Genomic DNA, 21,723 nt, shown 5'->3' on the forward strand with positions numbered 1-21,723 from the left:
TGGTAAGAGTTGGCAAGAGGGACAATGGTGTAGTATTGAATCCTGCTCTCCTGCGGCCTAACATGCATGCTGCCTTGGGTGGGTATTAAGTCCTCTTAACATCTGCCTTCTCTCTTCCCAAATGCATTTTGTTTCTAGCTGTACCCAATCTTTACTTGATGCTTAACTTAAAAATGCAGAAAGTTATGTGGTTTTCCTGAACTGTTGCAGGGCGCAGAGTCCTTGGAGTGAAGAGACCATGTATTGATACTGCTCTTAAGCAGACAGGAAAAAAGCCATTCTTGCTCCTCAGGGCTTTCTGTCCTACACTGTGCCTTAAACATGGAAACTGTAGAAGTGAATAGTGTATCCTTAAAACGTCCTCGCTCTGAGGATGATGTGGCTAATGTAGATGAAATTAAAAGACCGAAGATCTCAGAGAAGTCTAAGACAGGGAACGACTCTGGGCAGAGCATTGAGGCTGTAACAGAACAACCTGACAAATCTCTGCTTGAGGACACGAAAAATGAAATAATGCCCAATGAGGAAAGTGAGGAGCAGGAAGATGAGGAACTAGAGGACAGTGATGAAGATGGAGATCCGGAGAGCTTTGCAGACATGATGAAGCATGGACTGACAGAAAGTGATGTTGGCATAACTAAATTTGTTAGCTCTCATAAAGGGTTTTCTGGAATCTTAAAAGAGAGGTAACTTTTTGTTTTGTTATGTATGTTAATTCGTTGTGTTAAGCAGCTGTTGTTCTCATCTTTCCTTTTCTGACTCACAAGTTGCAACTGGATTATGTGTGACCACTTAGGAGGTTCATCATTTTCTTTTCCTAGTGCTGAGACTGAAAGAAAGGTTTAATTTGGGACTTTTCTAGATGCTTTTTCTTCCCCCCCCTTCTTTCCTGTCAAATGGAGCTCTGAAGAAAGAAGGTGTCTGTGACTAGAAATACATGATTACAGTGATCTTTGCTGTTTGTCTTGCTCTCTGTCAGCAGCATACAGCATAAAACTTTACGCAGTACACCCACCTTTCCTACCACTCTTCAGTGCTGATACAAGGTGCACTGGAGAATGGAATTGAAACCATCCCTCTTTAGTTCTTCGCTTTTCCTTTTTTGTGCTAATGTCTTTAAACACCTATATTGTCAGATGGCACATTAGGCTTTAAATTATTGTCTATTCAGTTGTAATGTGATTTGTAAAACATAAAAGGGAATTTTTTAACTCAGGGTGTGGAATTTTATGTTATATACTTAATCAGGTGTTTGGGGTTTAGTAGCACTTTTTAAATTAAACTTCTAAATTTTAAATTAAATAACATCTTTGAATAAAACAGAATGCCAATAAAAAACCTCACTGAAGTGAGAATCATTGTTGCCCTGACTTAGCAAAGCAGTTGAATATGCTTGCTTTGTACACCAAGAAGTCCCTGTTTCTAAATACTGTCTTCATATATAGATCATTTTACATAATGAAGTGATACGTACATATTATGTATGTATTAAATCTTTATATGCAGCATTAAGCAGCTAGCATAATCCTCCACTGGGGAACACAGTCTGTGCTGAACCTCCTTCTGGGAAACTTGCCAGTTTTGAACAAATGTGGCCAAAGGTAGCCGGGTGGTAGAAACGTTTGTTGGGCTCATGGTTTTTCATTGATCCTAGTTTATAACACCTATCATTAATTTAGTCCTGGCATTTTTATGGTACCAGTCACTAGCATTTCTAGACAGCTACAGATAATAAGAGAGAGGACACATAACACCCCTCAGGAAGGAATTCTACCAGTATGATGTATGGCTGCACAGAGGTATGGCAAACAGGGACTTGGGGGAGATACAGTAGAAACATTCCCATGGTGAAATTTTACTCATCTGTTGACATACATAGACTAAGAATTTTTTTCTTTTTCTTTGTTTGCCCTTTACAGACAATTGCTACTTAAAACATTTAGCAATTGCAACATAGACTGTCGCTCTGTTAAAAGTCAGGATGTTTTTATTATTGGACATAGTGACTTGATCAAAAATGTCACAGTCAAATTCTTTGTTGCTGCCATAGAGTATGCAGAGTAACTGTTTATTTGAAGATGTTCTCTGTAATTGAATATATGTAACAGAGCTGAATTTGACCTGCTTAAGGAGTGGCTAATGTGCGCTTTATTCTGCAGGTTATTTGAAGTGACAGAGTTACTGCATTTGTGTTCATGTTGCAGCAATGCAGCAGAGTCCTAATTGTCAGTAATGACTGGGGTTGAGGATATGCATTACCAGCCTCTGCAAGCTAGTTAGAAAATGTCTCAGAGTAACTACAGCAGGTGGTTGGTTATCTGCAAAGAAGTCTGCTGTGTTTGGATATGCCAGACTTTCTTCTGTGTTCTCGTGGTATCTTTCCGAGGGGTGGGAATAGGTACAGCATTCTCATGGTTGGTGTTTCTCGTATGTGAATTGAATTATGTGAATTCAGAATTCATGAATGAATTCTGCTAACAAACAGCTTCCTGGGAAAGGACTTCATGTCATGTGGGTTTTTTGTCTTTCTTATTACAATTTTAATGTGTGTTTCTTCCTATCAGATACTCAGACTTTGTTGTCCATGAAATAGGCAAAGATGGACGTGTGAGTCATTTAGATGACTTTTCTGTTCCAGTGGATGATGAGGTAAATTTTGAGGTAAAGATTTGGTAATGGCTATGTTCCTTAAGCAAAAACCTTGGAAGGCTGAAAGTTGTTCTGTGAGGGTTATTGGATGTTTGTTTTTCCCCTCCCAAACATGGATTAGGACCCATCAGAAGAAACATTTACAGTTTTGTCAGATGAAGACAAGCAGCGTTTAGAGGAGCTCCAGCTTCTTAAGAATAAGGAAACTAGTGTTTCCATAGAGGTAAAATTAATAGGTTATATGAAGTTTGGGGATGATGGAGGGAGGAGGGAGGGAATGGAAGGTAGATGCTTTCTGGTGCATGTAAGGCATAAGAGCAGTTTGAACGTCATGCAACAGATAGTACCAAAATGTTTCCAGTTTGGGGTTCCAATCTGTAAAGCCTTACAGATACATTCAAATGCATGCATCTGAGTTGTCATTTTGATTTTGGTGGGACTGTACTCATAGACTCAAATACATGTCAACTTCTGTAGTGTTAAAATTTTCTTGCAGTATTTTGGTTTTCTATCTAGTAGTATTTTATAGGATAATTATGTAAGAAGGATTAAATAAAATATCCATCCTCATGAAGGACTATTTTCAAGGTCAGTGTTTAGTGATGTAATAGAAAAGGAGATAAATATGCTTTTCTGTAACAAGAAAAATAAGAAGGTACAAAATGAAATTAAAACTTGATATTTTTAAACATCAAAATATTCCATACATTTGAAGAATAACTGTTGAGCTAAATTTGGGACAAAGAGATGAGTAGGATTAAATCTGGTAGTTTCAAATTAAGCATTCACAGATTAAATAATCTCATCTAGCCATTTTTTTTCCTTTAATGCGTGTAGAAAAACTTTGTTTTGCCAGAGTTTTCATCAGAAGGGGGAATTTTATTAAGCACAGGAAAGGGGAAAAAAAAATCTTGAGAATTTTCTTTTGTGGATGTTGAGACTGGGGTTTGTGGCAGAGTTATTTATTATGTTTCAAACTAATTTTAATGAGTAGGCCAGAGTTTTGAAAGTATACCAGTTCAGTACTTTAGTGTGATTTGGTAGGTTTTCTCTAAGCATGCAAAATTTAACTCAGAGAATCCCTTCCCTTTCGTATTACTTTATTTGGTTTCTGCATGGTGTGTATTAACACAGGTAATTGAAGACACCAAAGAAAAAAGAACAGTTATTCATCAGGCTGTGAAGTCTTTGTTTCCTGGACTGGAGACTAAAACAGAAGATCGAGATGGAAAAAAATACATCATTGCTTATCATGCTGCTGGGAAAAAAGCACTGGCAAGTGAGTTTCAGTATCACAGCAGTTGGGTAAAGTAAATGCTAAAATTATCCCCAAAATAGAAATCATTAGTAAGTACTTCAATTGGACCGTACCTCCTAATGTAGCCTGGTGTTGCTTTTTCCTCTTTGCAACTGATGCTGTGCATCTAAAATGACTAGGAACACAAAGAGTGTCTGGAATTTAAATTTCTACTTGTTTTTCTTTCTAAATCATTTATCAAATACAACCGTGTTAGAAGTGAGAGGATCTTGTTGTTTCAGTGGGAAAAAGCAAAATAGGGGCTTTATTTTTAGTATTGTTTGAATTTGTCTAGCTTAGCTAGGTAAGCTTACTTAGCTTTCATGAACTTACCTGGATGTGTATATGTGCATTGTGGAAGTAAGAGGTTGTAGTGGAAATGTGTACAATGTACCCACATTAGACAGTGGGTGTAATCTTGACTGTCTTGAAAATGACAAAGTTCTCAATGACTTGAATAGAGACAAGCACCTATGTGTTTTCCCAGAGTTATAGTTTTATATAAACATAATATATTTACGATGATCTTTAAGACTACTTCTGTTTCCAAGGCTAATTATATTTGCAGAAAATTGTCTTTATTCATTATAAATCACAGTTACTATTCTGGAATAATCAAAGTAATGAAGGATTTTCAAAGTGAAATACTATCCACCTTAATCTTGCCAAATACTGTTTTGGGGATAAATTCATATGCTGTACATCTTTTAACGTTACTACAAATTTGTTGCTACTGTAAGTTGGGAGGATTTTCTACATCCAGCATGTTGCACATTTAACGAAAGGTATTAAGGTTTGGTTTGGTTTAAACTGATAGCATTCCTCCATCATTTCAACCTACTACAAATGACAGTATGTAAACCTAGCCCTTTAATTTTAAAGATTAAGGGGATGGAGAAAGGATAGGGAGAGAAGATAATTTAAAATTGGAAGTAACACCATCTCCACATTCAATTTAGTTATTATTTTTTAAGGCTTGTTCTAAGCACATATGGGAATGTTGTACTTTTATTGGTACAGTTATAACATATTTATCTATCTTGTTTAACCATGTTTAGAAAATTTATATGTTTGCATGCTTTATGCATGGAGTATGTATACTTACCAGCACAAAATTCTCCTCAGCCAGTTTGTCCTCTGTTGGTTTGTAATGGTTTTACCTCCACCTTTTCCTTCTGCTGCTTCTATTCTTTAACCATCGTTACAGTCAAGTGGTTGTTGCTAAGCTGACCAGTCTGACTTAACAGATACTGTATAAAAGAATTTAAGTATTTGAAATACACTGAAAAGAATTTAGTGATGTATCTCTAGGAGTAAAACATTATCTGGAGCACCATCTTGTGATTCAGAGGAGCATCGTCTCTTTAAACTTGGATTCCTAAGTTGTGATGCTACAAACACCTGTGCATGTTGGTGAAAATGTGTGCAGTTTCAGTGAGTGTGTGTAAATGCTTATGAATGTAAGATGTAAGAGCACAAGTTCGTTTTAGTCAGAATTATATTTATTTATTGTGTTTATATAGGCACTAACACATCTTAGTCCTGAGTGGGTTCCCCAGGCAAGAAACATTTCAGAAGTGTAGAATATTCAAATATTAGCCGAGATATCTGATTACTTTTGTTAATAATGTAAACGGCTACCAAACATACTTTCCTAAAATTTAAAATTAGAAGCTGCTTTGTGTCTATAGTAAAGTGTACACCCAAAATACTTAAAATACCGCCTTACTAAATGGTCAGTAAACTGCTGTTTCATCATTGTCCACAAATGAAGTTTGTTGCATCTCCAGTTGAAGCTTTCCATATGTTCACTGTTTGCCTCTGCACGATTCCATTGCATAACTGTCTAAATTGCTGTCATCCACCACCTAACTGTTGGATGCTCTCTAAAGCATAAACAATCCCATAACCATAAACCTGCATGATCACCTCCAAAAACCCTTTGACAGTCTAAAAATTAAATGCTACTCTTTTGTGCTCTTTATGCTATGCATTGGGACAGAGGTCAGAACTGCAACAGGTAAGAGATGTTGACATTTCATGCTAACAAAATGAAATGCCAACTGTTACGACCTCCTAAATAGCGACAAGACTAACCAAACTAGTAACAATAAATAAAAAACCCTACACATAAGTAATGCTTAAAATTCCCTGAAACAGCCAAGAATTGGGCATGTGCCCAATGCCTCTTTTTTCTGGTGCAATATAGGCAGTAGTCATTCAGTGCAGAGAAAGTCTGCCAGTAATAAGTGTTGAGAATTACCAGTTTTGACAATACTGTTTGACATCTATGGTAAATTTTCCATTGATTTCATTAAGCCAAGCCTTTGCCCTTTCAGCCTTGTATTTCAAACACCACCATCTGTATTTATAAAACTTTAAAAGTATACATCATACATCTCGATACTAAAAAGAGCTTCCAGCCCTTGAATTGCAGCAAAAGATTTGGAAAAAGTGCTTGAAAGTACGGTTTTACTGTCAGAAATGTAACATGACTCTGCAACATAGCGATAAGGACTGCAGGCTGTCCCTCCAGTCCATCTACTCAGTTGAATACTTGGACGTGTTGGGTGAGGAATGGTTAAGTATCGGGACTGTAGCTGCAGCCTCCCAGTACTCAGCATGGCCAGCAGTGGTGATGTGATGTGATGGCTGTGATGCCTAAAGCATGAGGTGCCCATTTGTATATATAGTACCTATAGAGTCCTTTTAGTCTAGCCCAGATTAGGGCTCTCTTTTTGAAGGGTGTTGAAATGACTGCGTGCAAGATGGATTAGTTAAATTTAAAGAACAATTCCAGCTGGAGAAGGCTCTCCTGAATCACACTCTGTCTTCCTTTCTTCTCTTCTGATTATCAAGTTCTTCATGAAGGACCTTGCTCTTCAAGCTGAATGCGTTGTTTCATTGACTGTTTAGGAACAGTGGTGGCTCAGAAGGGAGACCAGCAGGAGCATGAGGTCTCTTAACAGGCCATTCTGCTCAGTTTAGGCCCTAGGAAGCTCCATAGGAGGGGGCTTTGCTTAGAAACTGATGGTACAAGGCAAGCGTCGCAATAATTTCTAAGTGATTAAAAACTAAGTGTATAGTATTTTATACTGTAGCATGTGAATTTTTTTTTTTGCAGAAGCATGTATATGGATGGCACTTTCTCAAAAAAAGCAAGAATAATTATCTTTTAGCAGAAAGATACTCACTGTCTGTGTGGGATATCTGGGCTTTATTAAAATAGCCTGAACAAAAAGAGCAGAATTTCCCAAGAACTTCCTTCCTGCATTGGTGTTTATATGCTGGAATAGGACTGGCTTCTTCAGTTAGCTTTTGCTGATTATGAACGACTTTTAAGCCCTTTTTGTACAAAACCAGCAATGTATGCTTGGTGGCTGCCAAGAGATAAGGGACTTGTCATTTAAAACAAAACAAATCCTTAGTTTTGTTCCTAGAAAACAAAGAATTGATAAACAAAGCACCTCAAAATTGGTTGCTAAACCTGTGTAGAATCAATCCTCCTCCCCAGTAATCCATCAATAGTGGATGAGTGTAACAGGCAAGTTTTATCTCTGGAGGCTTTTATGTGCAACAAAAGCTTGACAAGTTGACAGTTTCCTTCCCTCGCCAGAAAACGCCAAATAATTGTACAGAATTGTAAATCGTTTGTTAGTGTGCAGGAGCTCTCTCCTCCTGGCGTTCTCTAAACACGGCACAGTATCTGGCTTGAATTATTTGTTAATGTCTCTATTGTGCCAGATTTCTCTCTCCCATAGGATTAAAAAAAAAAAAACACCTGAAAATAATTTTTTGTGAGTATTTTTTTTTAGGCTTTTGTAGAGATACAACTCATGCTTTTGCATGACACGCAGGAAAGATCCTACAGAAATAAAGAATATGGAAGTCCTATAAATAATAATCGTCTTCCCACAAACAGGGCTCCAGTCGTCCTCATCTATTAATTATAAAAGGCACTGAAATGAAGAATGGCTTTTATTGCTGAAAGTTAATGTAATGATAATGTTTTTGAGAAATTTAATCAGGCAATATGGCAGTTAAATGGCTAGGGTACATTTTAAGGTAATTTAATGACAAAGGAACAGTCACCGTTTTATTGCAGATTTTCTCCTAGGTGACAGAATTGATTAAAGAGAATTTTACAGCCCAGTGGAAGGGGAGAAAGTCTTTTGCAATGTGCTTTGCAGCTTTTGCTGTCAGTAATTAACTTTTTTTCCTTTTTTTAATAAGAAAGCAGATGGAAATCAGCAGAATTTGACTCTCGTATATTTGTTTTAAATGTAGCTGCAATGGCAAAGACACTCCTTAAATTTAAAAAAATGACACTTTACAAATTTTAATCTTTTGTTTTTAAAGATCCAAGAAAACACTCTTGGCCAAAATCTAGGGGAAGCTACTGCCACTTCGTACTGTACAAGGAGAACAAGGATACTATGGATGCCATTAATGTCCTATCCAAATTTTTAAGGTAAGGCTGTTGTTTCTGCCAGCGTGGCGAGCATGCAGTCCTCCTCCTGTATGTTTCATGTTACTGCAAATGTTATGCTCCAGATGTAAGAGCAACACAAGTGATTACTATTCCGTAATTTGTAGCCAGTGTTTAAAAAAAAAGTTATTTTAGAATATCAGATTTGAAACTTGTAAGTTTTGGAAGGAGGTGAGAATGGAACAAAATGATCTCAAGAAATTTAAAAGACTGTACCCTACTACTTCAATGGGAAAAGGTCCACAATTGAAGCTGGCCGATCTGAGAAGGGCTTGGCAGCTCAAAGCCTCAATGTCCATAACCTGAATTAAAAGCTACTTTTTTCCCCGGTGTGTGAAGATATGCAAGTATGTTTATGAACCTGTCAGATATTGTTGTGATAATATGCTGATCAGTTCCTAAGCAGTTACAGTTGGTAAACTATTGTTCCATGTATTAATTTCTTCATGGCAACACAGTCTTAGTTCCTTTCACCCCATCAAGAGCAGCAACAAAAAGATTTGCCAAAGGCGTGATGTGAACTAAGCGAATTGCAGAGGAGGGACCATTTTAAAATTGAGTCAATTCAGTGATCTACTCGTAGGGGAACTTCCCTGCTTCTGCCCTCCTTTTCCCTTTGCCCTTCCTGTCCAAAAATAAAAGCTAGATTCAAACCAGTATACTACTAGTATTTGTATTTGAGAACAGAATGGTATGAGAATAGTTTGGTGGAAAAATGTATGTAATGGCAATCCTGCTACCCCTTGGTGCCCATAGCTGGAATAACTAGCAATATTCCCTGTGTAACACAGGCTATAAAGTACAAAGTGGAAAGGAAATTTTCCTTTCAAGGAAAGAAATTGATCAAATTTTAAATTAACTTCTCATATTCTCACATAATGTGCATGCACGGTATTCAAATAGACATGTTACTTGAAGTTTAAGGAAGAAATGGACATGAATTTTTTTTAGTGAAATGAGTGGTGGCTGCGCATTTGTGGATTGAGTGGGTGTATATAAAGAAGTACTTCAAAGCTCATATTCTGAAAGCACAGTTGTGGTAAAAGTGAATCTGTTGATGTATAATTAAAACAGAAGTTTCTCTGTTTTATGTACTTCTAGACGAGATTAGAAAATGTCACACGTATGTCACATTGTAGCCTAGTTCTGGGGAATATATGTATATGTTCTATTTTTAATATAGAAGATTAATAATTCTAGGTAATTATGCTGAAAATTATGTTCAATCCATGGCTATTTTCATATACATAATATGTGTTACTCTTGCTTTTAAGAGTGAAGCCAAACATATTTTCCTACATGGGAACTAAAGATAAAAGGGCTATAACAGTTCAAGAGATCGCTGTTCTTAGGTAAGTGAAAGTATACTGGAGTATTTGCACTCCTGCTGTGATAGCTTGAATATTGCACTAAATGCCTTGAAGACTCAGTGAGCATGTGACACAGATGGTGGATTCGGGTCCTGATCTTGTAAAGCACATGTATTCATGAAGATGCTATAATCCTTTTTTATTCCATGGTGATTGCTAATATCTTCAGCCAGCGGTGCTCTGAGTCATAGGCTGGATACATGTATGTGGCTGAAGCAGTGGGCCAAATTGCCTTCGTGCTCTTACGCTACGTGGCTCGCATGCAACAGCAGAAAAACAGAATGACAGGGTGAAAATTGTGTCCTATTTCCTTCCTGACTTTTGTTTCCACGTTCCTCCAGCTGGAATCCTATTTTCTTTCTCAGTGAGCTCTCTGAATAGCTCCAGGGGAGGCTAAACACTGCCTTTGCTCATGTGTGAGTAGCCAGAAGGGGCAAAAAAAGATGAGGAATTTTTCCTGCCTTAATCTACTCCCATAAGTCACCTACTAAGAGAAAATAAAATTTATTTTGTCGTATTCTGACATAATTATGTGGTCTGTGGGCACTTGAAATTAGCGTTACATCCATAACAGAGAATGACGGATGCCTTGCAGTCATACATTACAATATCCGTTTAGCTAGCTGGAACGTTCTGCCTGGACTACAATGTAAACTCTTTGAAAACCATGCTCCTCGAGTGAGGAATTCCAAGATTTGAGAGCCAGAAATTTGATCAAATCCTTGTTAAAAGGAGGGCATTCACTACTTAATTGTTCATTTTTTCCTTCCAGTGGTTTGCATGTGCATACGTTTGCACATGTAAAAGGAATTACTAATTTGTGAATTGTGAGAAGCCCCGGGTTCTTGTTGCCGCAAGGCAAGTTTGCAAACTGATGACAATTAACCAAACTTGTGGTGTAGCCATCCCAGGTGCTGTTCCGTTCACCTTTAACATGATCGCATTTAATGGTGTGTCCAAGAGCTTCAGGGGTTGTAAGCATTGGCTGGGGGGACGTACTGGTTTGCGGTGTCTGTGCAGTAGTGCCACCGAACCTGACGCTCCTGCGCAGCCTTGGAGCAGGATGGCGCAGGAGAGGAGACGTTTCCATGTATCAGCCCACTCTGAGCTGCGTACGCTGGCCATGCTAGTGGATAAACCTGTCTGTCCTGGTAGAAACTTTAGCAGAAGTGTCAAAGAGCAGCTCGGTGATGCAAAGAACAGGGTGTGCTTCCGAAAGTACCAGCGACAAAAGTGACAGGCATCGGTGACAGGTTGGATTTCATACTGTGTCATCTGTGCTGAGCTTACACAGTGGCTAATCACTTAACTCTTGTGTTGATGACTGCGCTCACTGGAGTGTGTTCATGGTGTAGTTACTCGAATAAAGCAGAGTTCAGCTTGTGGGGTACAGTATACATCGCTACTGCAAGACTTTTTTATGAGTGCATACTGTAACATAGGTATGAAAAGACAGTACTAACAGTCTTTGTCACAGTATACCTTTTCTCTTGTATAAGTAACCTTCAGAATTACTTGTTCTTTTCTTTTAGACACTTCATTAAAATACTTGGAAAAGGCAACGATAGAAAACTGGGGAAACTGGACTCACTGCTTTTTGTTTTGCAATGCTGGCATTTCTATATTTATGTAACTCTCAGCTTTTCTAAACATAGGTGGGTGACTGTTGTCTGTTTCTTTTTAGAATCACTGCACAAAGACTTGCTCATTTGAATAAATGTTTGATGAATTTCAAATTAGGAAATTTCAGTTACAAGAACCATCCACTGAAATTAGGAGAACTGCAAGGGAACCATTTCACTGTTGTGCTCAGGTAATATGTTAGTATTTATTTAGACAGTTCTGTTAGATTTTTTTTTTTTCCCCGTCTTTAAATAGGTGAGAGATATCAGTGCATCTTGTGTTACAAAAAAGAAGAAAACTCCTTCTATTGGCAGGAGTCTCTTGAATTTGATAAGTTGCATATAATGTTGCTGTTGAGCTTTAATATTATGGGGATCACAAAATAGTGTAAGCCCTTAATAATCTGTCTAGAACTTTTTTTTTTCTACTGCTAGAAACATAACAGGAACTGATGACCAGATAGAGCAAGCAATGCACTCTCTCAGGGAAATTGGATTCATTAATTACTATGGAATGCAAAGATTTGGAACCACAGCTGTTCCTACGTATCAAATTGGCAGGTATGTGTTGTTTTCATCCTTTTTCTTTTTTTTTTTTTAAATTTATTTTTATTGCTGTATAACTTCTAATGTATTTTTGGGAATGTTTTTCTAGCGTATTGCATGTGCCAGTTTTACTTTTAGATTCATGAAAGAACTTGTTTCTGAACTTGCTTCAGCAGCTATCTTGCATAATACCACTATTTTTAATATTGCATAAATCTAAACACTAATACTTCTTTTTTTTAATAATTTGGCTAAATCTCCTTAAATATATTTATTCAGTTCTTAATAATCTTTACTGTTTGAATCTTAGAGCTATTCTACAGAACAATTGGAATGAAGTAATGGATTTGATACTAAAACCACGACCAGGAGGTAAGGACTGAAAAAATGATACATCAAAGTGTTTCTGCCTCTCCTCCTCCAAGAACTGCATGTTCAGGAAAAACACTTTTAGACTTTGATTCTTTTAATATGAAAGGATGTTTGTGAGGACAGCTTTGCATGTACTAAACTTCAACCAGTTTAGCAATGGAGAAGCAATCCTCAGGCCCTCTGCCTTTCTGCTTCTCTTTCCTTGCTGTGCAGTTTCTTGCAGTGAGGGTGAAAAGGGACCTGAATATTTCTACATAGTCTGCTCAGACTCCATGTGAAGCTTTCCAACCTCAGCTATCTGTGATTCTGTTAATCTGTGTAATTACTGTGACTGAAACTTCAATTTTTCAACTGTTTTAAGCAGAGGAGAGATGGGTGCTTTCTGGTGCATAGTTAAAATATTTTTATTTCACATCCTCATTCTAGCTGAAAAGGGATACTTAGTAAAATGCAGAGAAGAATGGGCAAAGACTAAAGATCCAGCAGCAGCCCTCAAGAAACTACCCGTAAAAAGGTGCGTGGAAGGACAGCTTCTACGCGGACTCTTAAAGTATGGAATGAAGAACATAATCTCTGCATTTGGCATAGTGAGTGTAAAAGTGCTGTGGGGTATTTAGTTGAATAAATGCTCTTTTGATAGTATGATGGTGATTTTGAAATAGACTCATAGATGCTCGATGAGTAGAAGGTTAAGTGTAAAATCTTTACATTTATCCTGCCTTCTTGCTTGAAGTACTGCTGCATGGTAACTGACAACATCTGTAATTAATGTGTGCATAATGAGCTTTCCAAAGTATACAACAACCACTCTGGTATGTTGGAAGCAATACAGTTATACTTGGTAACCATGTATAACACAGATCTGAAAACTGTGCAAAAGTTCAGTATCAGAGTTTTGCTGTTGCTTTAAAAGTATAAATCAAACTGATAGTGTGCTAATGAATCAGCTTGGCATAGAGGTGGTGGATTCACTGTCATTTTCAGGTACTGTAATCAAGATCAAGTCTTTGGAGAAAATACCACATTGCCAGCAAAGTACTGAGCCCATTGTAGGAGCCAAGGAATAATTTCTTGTTTATGAAGACAACTGTTAGAATAATACTGTGCTTTAACATCTGCGAAGTTTACTTACAATTTCAGGAGGCTGAGTCTGAGTTCAGTGTTTTATAATAGCCCCATGTGTTTGAGCTGTTGAATTAAAAAAAAAAAACAAACTAAAAAAGTGCTTTTTTTTTCTTAATTTAAGCACGGGTTTTTTGTATGGATTTCAAATGCATAAAAGCATTATTTCTTCACATACCCTTTTCCCAAATAATGAACAAAAACCAAAATTTCTATACCAAGAAATTGTGTTAGTCTTTTTGCTGGAGAAGATAACATTTCAAATACATGCTTTTTTGGTTATGATTGAGAGGAAAAAAAAAAACAAAATACATCTTTCTAATGTTTCCCTTTTTTTTTTCTTTACCTCTAGATACCAAGAAATAATCGTTTAATGTATATTCATAGCTACCAGAGTTATGTGTGGAATAATATGGTGAGCAAGAGAATAGAAGAATATGGGCTTAGAGCTGTACCAGGAGATCTTACACTTAAAGGAGGTAAGATCAGACAAACAAAAAGCCAGTGATGCTGTGTAGTTCAGATTCCTAGAAAAACAAGGCACATATCTGTTTATGTGATACTGCATACATGTTATCTTTTCTCTCTTGCCCATTTTGGTCCAGTGATTTCTGAATCCATTGGCCAATTTTAGTCAAATTTGCAAGGAATTGGAAGTTAGGTATTACAATTCCAAGGGCTGTTGGTTTGCTTGTTTTTCCAAATAGCTGGATAGGAAAGAGAGACTATGAAGGACTGATTGTTCTCAAGAATGACCTCAAACCTACCTGAGCTATGGAGAACTATGGAAGGATGTTATTCTGTGTTAACCACAGAAGTTTTTGTCTGCATTAGTATCTTGTAAAGCAGAGACTCCACTCAGTTCAAACTTCCTTCACTGGGATTTGCTCTGGCGCTTCCCTGGGGTGAGAATATCCACGGTATTTCTCCTTCATGTATGCTTGATGCCTGGTTAGGGAACTGTTCATCTAGCAGTCCTTACTTCATTCAGCTTTAAAAGTCACTGGAAACTGGGCTGTGATTCTGCTGGTGACTGTGACAGCCTCGAAGACTATTACTTCTCTTCTTGGAAATGTTGTCTATTAAGTGGAGATAAAACACAGTAATTACTCCTCTCAAAGTAGGCCTGTTTCAATCAAGTGGTTCATTTTAAATTTAGCTAATGTTAACTGTCACAGGCATCCATACTGGTAACTCTTCATTTTTCTGTCCTGATTGTAGCCACAGCTGTTCATATCGAAGAAGGAGATGTTAATAACTACACTATCCACGACGTAGTGATGCCATTGCCTGGATTTGATGTTATTTATCCAAAGCATAAAAGTACGTCTGACTGTTAACTTATGTACTTACTCTGAAGATGTAAGTAGTCTTTAAGATTGTTCTTAAAAGGAAGATGAGATCTATGCAACTGTAGTGGTTTAACCTGGCAGGTAGCTAAAACAACCATACAGCTGTTTGCTCACCCCGCCCCCCCCAACGCGGCCGGTTTCCCCCCCCCCCCCCCCCCCCCCGACGGGATGGAGGAGAGAATTAGAGGAAAAGAAGGTAAAACTCGTGGGTTGAGATAAAGGATAAAGACAGTTTAATAGGACAGGGAAATAACAACAACAACAATAATAATTAAAAATATGCAAAACAAGTGATGCACAGCACAATTGCTCACCAACCGCTTACTGATGCTCAGTTAGTTCCCAAGCTGTAGCCCCTCCCCAGCCAACTCCCCCAGTTTATATACTGGGCATGACATCATATGGTATGGAATATCCCTTTGGCCAGCCTGGGTCAGCTGTCCCAGCTGTGTCCCCTCCCAGCTCCCCGTGCACCCCCAGCCTGCTTGCTGGCAGCCCAGCAGGAGAAGCTGGACCATCCTTGATTGCTCAGCAACAACCCAAAACATCAGCACCTTATTAACAGCACCACACCAGCTATCAAGAAGAAAATTAACTCTATCCCAGCTGAAACCAGGACAGCAACCTCAGGGACCATTTAAAAAAATACACTATGTCAGAGCTCTGATACATTACTGTCAGCCTCTCCCATTGTGAAAATAATAGTCTGCATTGTAACTTGTTTCATTTAACATAAACCTATTTCGTATCTCTTTTTAGCTAGTTGCTTTTCCAAAGACAGACATTTTTTACTGAGGCAAAATTATTTATCTCAGCACAATGGGGGAAAAAAAAGGTGAAATATTAATTGAAATGCATTTGATTTTTAGATTAGAAAACAAACCAAACTGCTAGAATTGGTAACCCAAGTAAACACTTGAAGTTAAAAAAGAGAACCAGATCTGTTTAATTAAATATTAACCAATATGAATGTTTAAAAAAACCAAAAAAGTGTATCTTTTATCTCCTGTATATGAAGTGTATTTGATCTAAATTGTTTTTAATGGAATAGGTTCAGTGATCTATAATTATCTACATTGCATACAATGTTATTATTAAGGGATAGAATTGCAGAATCATTTTGGTTGGAAGGGACCTCAGGAGGCCATCTGATGAACCTTTTGGTCAAAGCAAGCTCGGGCCAGCTTGCTCAGGGCTTTGTCCTGTCAGGTATGAAACTTTCAAGAACAAATAGTCTCTAAGGTCTTCTCTCAGTCTTCTCCACGCTGAAGAGCCCTGTTCTCTCAGACTCTCCTCACAGGACATGTGCTACAGCCCCATGCCATTGGGGTGGTCCTCCATTGGACTCATTCAAGTTTATCAGCATCTACTTTGTAGTGGACGCACTATTCCAAGTGCAGTCTGAGTGCTCAGTAAAGGGGAGTAATTGTTTTTCTTGGTGTAGCTACTGGCTAAGCTGCTGTTGTTACTACCTTTTGTCGCTGCCAGGGTGCTCTGTTAAGTCTGCATTCCACTGGGAGTCCCAGGTCACTGTCAGCAGTTGCTCCCTAGCCTGTACCGTTGCAAGGAGTTAATCCCTCTCAGGTACAGGACTTTGTCCTTGCTGAATTTCATGAGGTTCCTCTTGGCCCATTCCTCTAGCCTGCTTAGGTCCCTCTGAATGGCAGTCCTGCCCTTGAGTGTATTGACTGCCACCCCAGCTTCATGTTGTCCACAAACCTGGTGGGGTGAATTCCAGGTCCTCCTCCATGTATGCTGATAAAGGTATTTAACAGGACACATCCCTGTTCCTTGAAGAACTCTGCTTGTAATGAGCTTCTAGGTAGAGCTCAAACCAATAGTGACTATCTTTTGAGACGATGAGCTGGACAGTTCTTTACCCATCTAGCAGTCCACCCATTGTAATGTTCTAACCTTGGATATGAGCATGCTGTGGGAACATGTTGACAGGCACTGCTCTCCCCTCATCCACAGATGTAATAATTTCAGCATAGAAGGCAGTAAGGTTGGTGGGTTTTTTGGTTTTTCTTTTCCTTTTCCCCCCTTTGGTGAAATCTTGCTCGCTATTGTTCTCATTGTGTGCCCAGAAGCATGTTCCAAGAGGATTAGTTCCATTATTTTCCCTGGGACCAAAGTGAGTCTGACTGGTCTGTAATTCCCTAGATCATCCTTCTTGCCCTTTCTAAAGATGGGTGCAACACTTGGTTTTCTGCAGTCACCTGCGGCCTCCCCAGATCACCACCGTCTCTCAGAGATGATAGAGCAAAGCTTTATCATGACGTGAGCCAGCTCACTCAGCCTGTATCTTCTTCCACTACTGGTAGTCCCTTGCTTTCCTGAACCTTGCCTCTAGGAACTTCGAGACTTGCTGGTCAGGACTGAGGCAAAGAAGGCACTGAGACCATCAGTCGTATGTCTGTCACTAGACCAGCTGTCACTAGACTAGCTTCTCCATTTAGCAGCAGGCCAGTATTTCCCTTGTTGTATTCTTTCATTCCTGGTGTTGCGGTGTAACTCTTGTTATTCTTGATGTCTGTTGTCGATTTCAACTCTAGCTGAGCTTTGGCTTTCCTAACACCATCCCTGTGTACCTGGACAATGTTTGTATACTTGTTCGTTCTTTTTTTGTAGCCAGCCCTAGCTTTCACATACTTTGTGTCCTTACATATGAGCCGAGTCATGAGTTCCCTACTTAGCCAAACCAGTCTCCCAATACATGTGCTTGTTTCCTCAATGTTTGGTTGAACTGCTCTTTTACTTGGTTGTCCTTGAAAGACCAGTCAGGTCTCTCGAGACTGCCTGCCTGCCAGAAATAAGTCTCAGAGATAGGATCCTGTTTGTCACCCATCTCTGAAACACTTGGAAGGTAAAAATCTGTTTGTGATGAGGTGTGGTACTGAACCACATTGAGTTAAAAGATTGGAAGGAAAAGCTGCAATGTTTTATGTTCAATCTGTTTATACTGGGATTTGCCCACAGTAAGCCTAACTTATTCCTGTTTAAAATTCCCAACTGCATAAAGCAATGCTGGCAATTGCACTACGAATCAAAGGCACCAGACAGCCTTTTAGCTGCAGTATACTCTTGTATTTCCAATTGCCTTCCCTGTCTTCCCAGGCATGCATGCACACACCCTTACTTAAGGATACAAGACTGTAACAGAATTAGTCCTTCTGTTGGCAGTGTACTTAAAGGTTCCTACCGGCTAATTTCTTCAGAGTCTTAACTCAGTTCACTCTGCAGCTTATTCAAAGATACAGCAGTGGGTAATCTGGCCCATTTTTTTTTTCTCCATCTATCTGAGGTTAGTCTTGCGAAGTTTAGATAATTGAAAAGCATGCATGAGATGTCAATGAAATGTCAGTAAAGTATTTTGTAAATTTTGGTTTCAGCTGAAGTTTTTAATTTGCTAAGATTCTCTCTTGGTTATTGCCTCTACTAATCAGGTTGTAGAAGCAAACATTGTAGGTAATAAGATTTGCAATAGGTAATTTTAAACTTCTGTGTAACATTTATCCCATATATGCTGAAAACTACTAAATATAAGGGAAGGAACTGATCCATGAAAACGTGCTGTTTCAATCGTCCTCACTGCGTGCTCTCCTATTAAAGGTTTTCCTCTCTTGCAGTTGGTGAGGCCTACAAGGAAATGCTAGTAGCTGACAATCTTGATATCAACAACATGAGGCATAAGATCAGAGATTATTCACTTTCTGGAGCATACAGAAAGATTATCATCCGACCCCAGAATGTCAATTGGTAAGTAGGAGGATAAAGGAAATTACACTTGAATTGACAGCATAGAGTATATGTGGGATGACTAAGTGCAAGAACCATTAGACTGACCCACAGGACATACATGTAGACTGAAGTATAGGTGGGGAGGAATCCGTCTGCATTTCCCTCACGGTTTTTACGCAGTTGAAGTTGAACCATAGCCTTACTTAAAATCATAGAATTGTTAAGGTTGGAAAAGACCTCTAAGATCATGAAGACCAATCGTCAACCCAGCACCACCATGCCCACTAAACCATGTCCTGAAGTGCCACATCTACATGTTTTTTGAACACTTCCAGTGATGGTGACTCCTGGGCAGCCTGTTCCAATGCTTGACCACTCTTTCAGTAAATAGATTTTTCCTAATATCCAACCTAAACCTCCTCTGGCACAACTTGAGGCCATTTCCTCTTGTCCTATCACTAGTTAGTTGGGAGAAGAGACCAACACCCACCTCGCTACAACCTCCTTTCAGGTAGTTGTAAAGAGCTATCAATAAGGTCTCCCCTTAGCCTCTTCTCCAGACTAAACCCCAGTTCCCTCAGCTTCTTCCTTGGTCCTCTGGTTTTGTGATGCATGAGTGTCAAGACATCTGTCTAGTTGTTACACTCTTTGCAAGGGCTTGCCTGAACACCTCATAGGTAATTATTTATGTTGAAACATAATTGGTAATATTCAAAACAGGTTTTTTTGTAGCCTTGCTATGAGAAAGTTGGGCTCCAATTACCTGTCAGTCAGATCTGTATCACTTAAACCTACTAAATCGCTGTTGCTAGAGGTACAACCTAGTTGTCTTATGGCAACTGAATAAACACCTTTCAAACAGGTGACTGTAAAAATGTGCAGAAAGACTTGATCACCAATGCATAGAAAAAAAAAATACAGAAGGTTTAGGAGGGAAACAAAAAATACAAATGTTTACACTTTGTTTTAATTAGTGCTATTGTTTAAAGCCTACCTACTTCCCAGTGACTTTTCAGCCTTGTCATTACATGTGGAATTTCTGTTAAATGAATGGCAGGAGTATAATATGTATTTAAGCTCTTTCAAAGAAGTTTAGATGGCTTTCTTCAAAATGAAGGCTCCTTTTTTTTTTCCCTGCCCCCCTCCATCCCCAAGTGTTCTTAGAGTTAACACCATTCTTCTCATAATTTCACAAGCTATGCTTCTTGTATAGCTGGAAATCCTGACAGCCCATGAGGTAAAACAGATGAGTTATGCAAAGAAACTTATCAGTAATTTATTATTTTTTTTAATAATCTGCATCAAAGAGGTGAATCTTCTACATAGAGCTTTACCAGTTACTGCACCATAAATGCTGCCTTACCTTGTTTTATTAGAAAATCAATTCCATTTCAGTTGTAACTGCCAAATTGTGACAATATTATTATAATGATAAAATTTATAGATTTAGATAAAACAATAAAAATATAATTTTTATTCTAAATAATTAAAATAATAATTTTAAAATTTACATGTATTTATTATAAAGGGAGGTCGTTGCTTATGACGATCCCAGAATCCCGTTATTTACTACAGATTTGGATAAGCTGGAAGGAAGACCATTACCAGTTCTTCCTGCAGGTAAGTTATTTTTCTGCTGATGTTTGCAAAATAGAAGTTTGATCTGGCTGTTGTTTTGAACTGCTACATATTGAAAGCTCTTTTAAGGAAGAGCTTTCATTTAACTAGATGGGTAAGTCTAATGGTATTGAAGATATCCCAAGTTAGGCGTCTAAAAAAGGACCCTTATTTCTCAAGAGACTACTCAAATACTTAACATAATTAAATGGAAATTTTTTTTATATAATTCTAGTCACAAGGTCTTTCAACACTACTTTCCACAAAAAATGAACAGAGACTAGGAATTCAGTTTTGAAAAAACAGAAGTTTATTTTCTTTTTAAAAAAAGAAAACCATCACTTCCTGCTAAGAAGTTGTTTTATGAAATTCCACTGTGGATTGTAAATTGGAGTATGGTGGTGGTGGTGGCTAGTTTGTTTTATAGGCTGGGGGGTTGGTCATGGAAAAATGTGGTCCTGTTCAGATGGCATCCAGAATGAGCATCAGTTACACCCTTAACAACTTTTTCTTGCTTTGTGTCTCCTCTTACCCCTTATGACAGATGGTAAATTCAGGGCACTAAAGATGGAGTTCTCCCTTCCCCCATCCACTTATGCTACCATGGCAATTCGAGAAGTTTTGAAAATGGACACAAGCATAAAAAAACAGACACAACTGAATACTACCTGGTTACGCTGAACAAACTGCAGAAAGGACTTAGATTTTAACATATATAAAGTGTTCTCCTATTTACATGTTCTGTACAAATCTTTAAGGACTGGTAGCAAGAGATTTGTATTTTTTTAAGTTTTTATTAGTGCTAGCATTTAACTTCAGTAGTCATTTGCAAGATGGCGGCTGTAATATAACATAGATCTTAGTCACTGGTGCTTTTAACGAAATGAGTAAGTTGCTTGAGCCGTTAACATGGGTGCATTTTAAGAAGGGGGCTTATAATAGTTTCAGACCGGGAAGAATGTTTAGCTTGCTTTTTTTGGCAAGCACTGAATGTTTTAATGAGTTTAGCACACTTTGAAGTCTCTTCAAATACATTAAATTACAGCTTAGGAAAATAAATTACAATAAAATTCAGGTATCAATGAACATCTGTATCGGGGGAGATTTTGCTGGTAGCATTTGCGCTGATGCGGTAGAGGATTCTGTTAGCAAGGCTTTTTATGTGCTGTAAAGATGTACAGCTGTTTTAATTAGTTGGTCTTTTCATCGAGGAAAATACTTGTGTGTATTTTTCCAGCTTTACTAATAACTGTACCAAAGAACAGGTACTGAAAATAAATTAACCTAAAAGGCTTCAGCGTGTAACTCCTTCCTTTACACATCTCGGTCTGTCCGTTGCTGGCAAGGGCTGAGCCGGGCTTCGGGGAGGAAAAAAAAAAATTATAAAGCTGTTCTGAAAAGACACTGCATTTTCAGCCTCTTTCTAAGACAAATAAAAAGCTTGTGTTGCTAGAAGTCATGTAAATAGAAGACGCTCACCGCAGCTGCGTGCCGTGGCGGCTGGAAGCCCTCCGCGCCGTGAGGGACCTCAGGAGAGGCGGCGTCT

General features: G+C 38.3%; 1 protein-coding gene across 1 annotated transcript; it reads left to right on the plus strand.

The window, feature by feature from the left end:
• Positions 1-321: 321 nt before the first annotated feature.
• Positions 322-21,138, plus strand: PUS7 (pseudouridylate synthase 7 (putative)). Its single transcript, XM_010291915.1, has 15 exons — positions 322-686; positions 2,565-2,649; positions 2,771-2,872; positions 3,784-3,928; positions 8,306-8,417; positions 9,710-9,787; positions 11,490-11,618; positions 11,863-11,988; positions 12,284-12,345; positions 12,772-12,932; positions 13,820-13,946; positions 14,689-14,790; positions 18,449-18,578; positions 20,089-20,180; positions 20,722-21,138. The coding sequence occupies exons 1-15, from the start codon at positions 322-324 to the stop codon at positions 20,856-20,858; spliced, it is 1,953 nt and encodes a 650-aa protein (XP_010290217.1). The 3' UTR covers positions 20,859-21,138.
• Positions 21,139-21,723: the final 585 nt, after the last annotated feature.

This window comes from Phaethon lepturus, unplaced genomic scaffold, assembly GCF_000687285.1.
Source record: "Phaethon lepturus isolate BGI_N335 unplaced genomic scaffold, ASM68728v1 scaffold16420, whole genome shotgun sequence".
In the NCBI taxonomy this organism is placed as follows: domain Eukaryota; kingdom Metazoa; phylum Chordata; class Aves; order Phaethontiformes; family Phaethontidae; genus Phaethon; species Phaethon lepturus.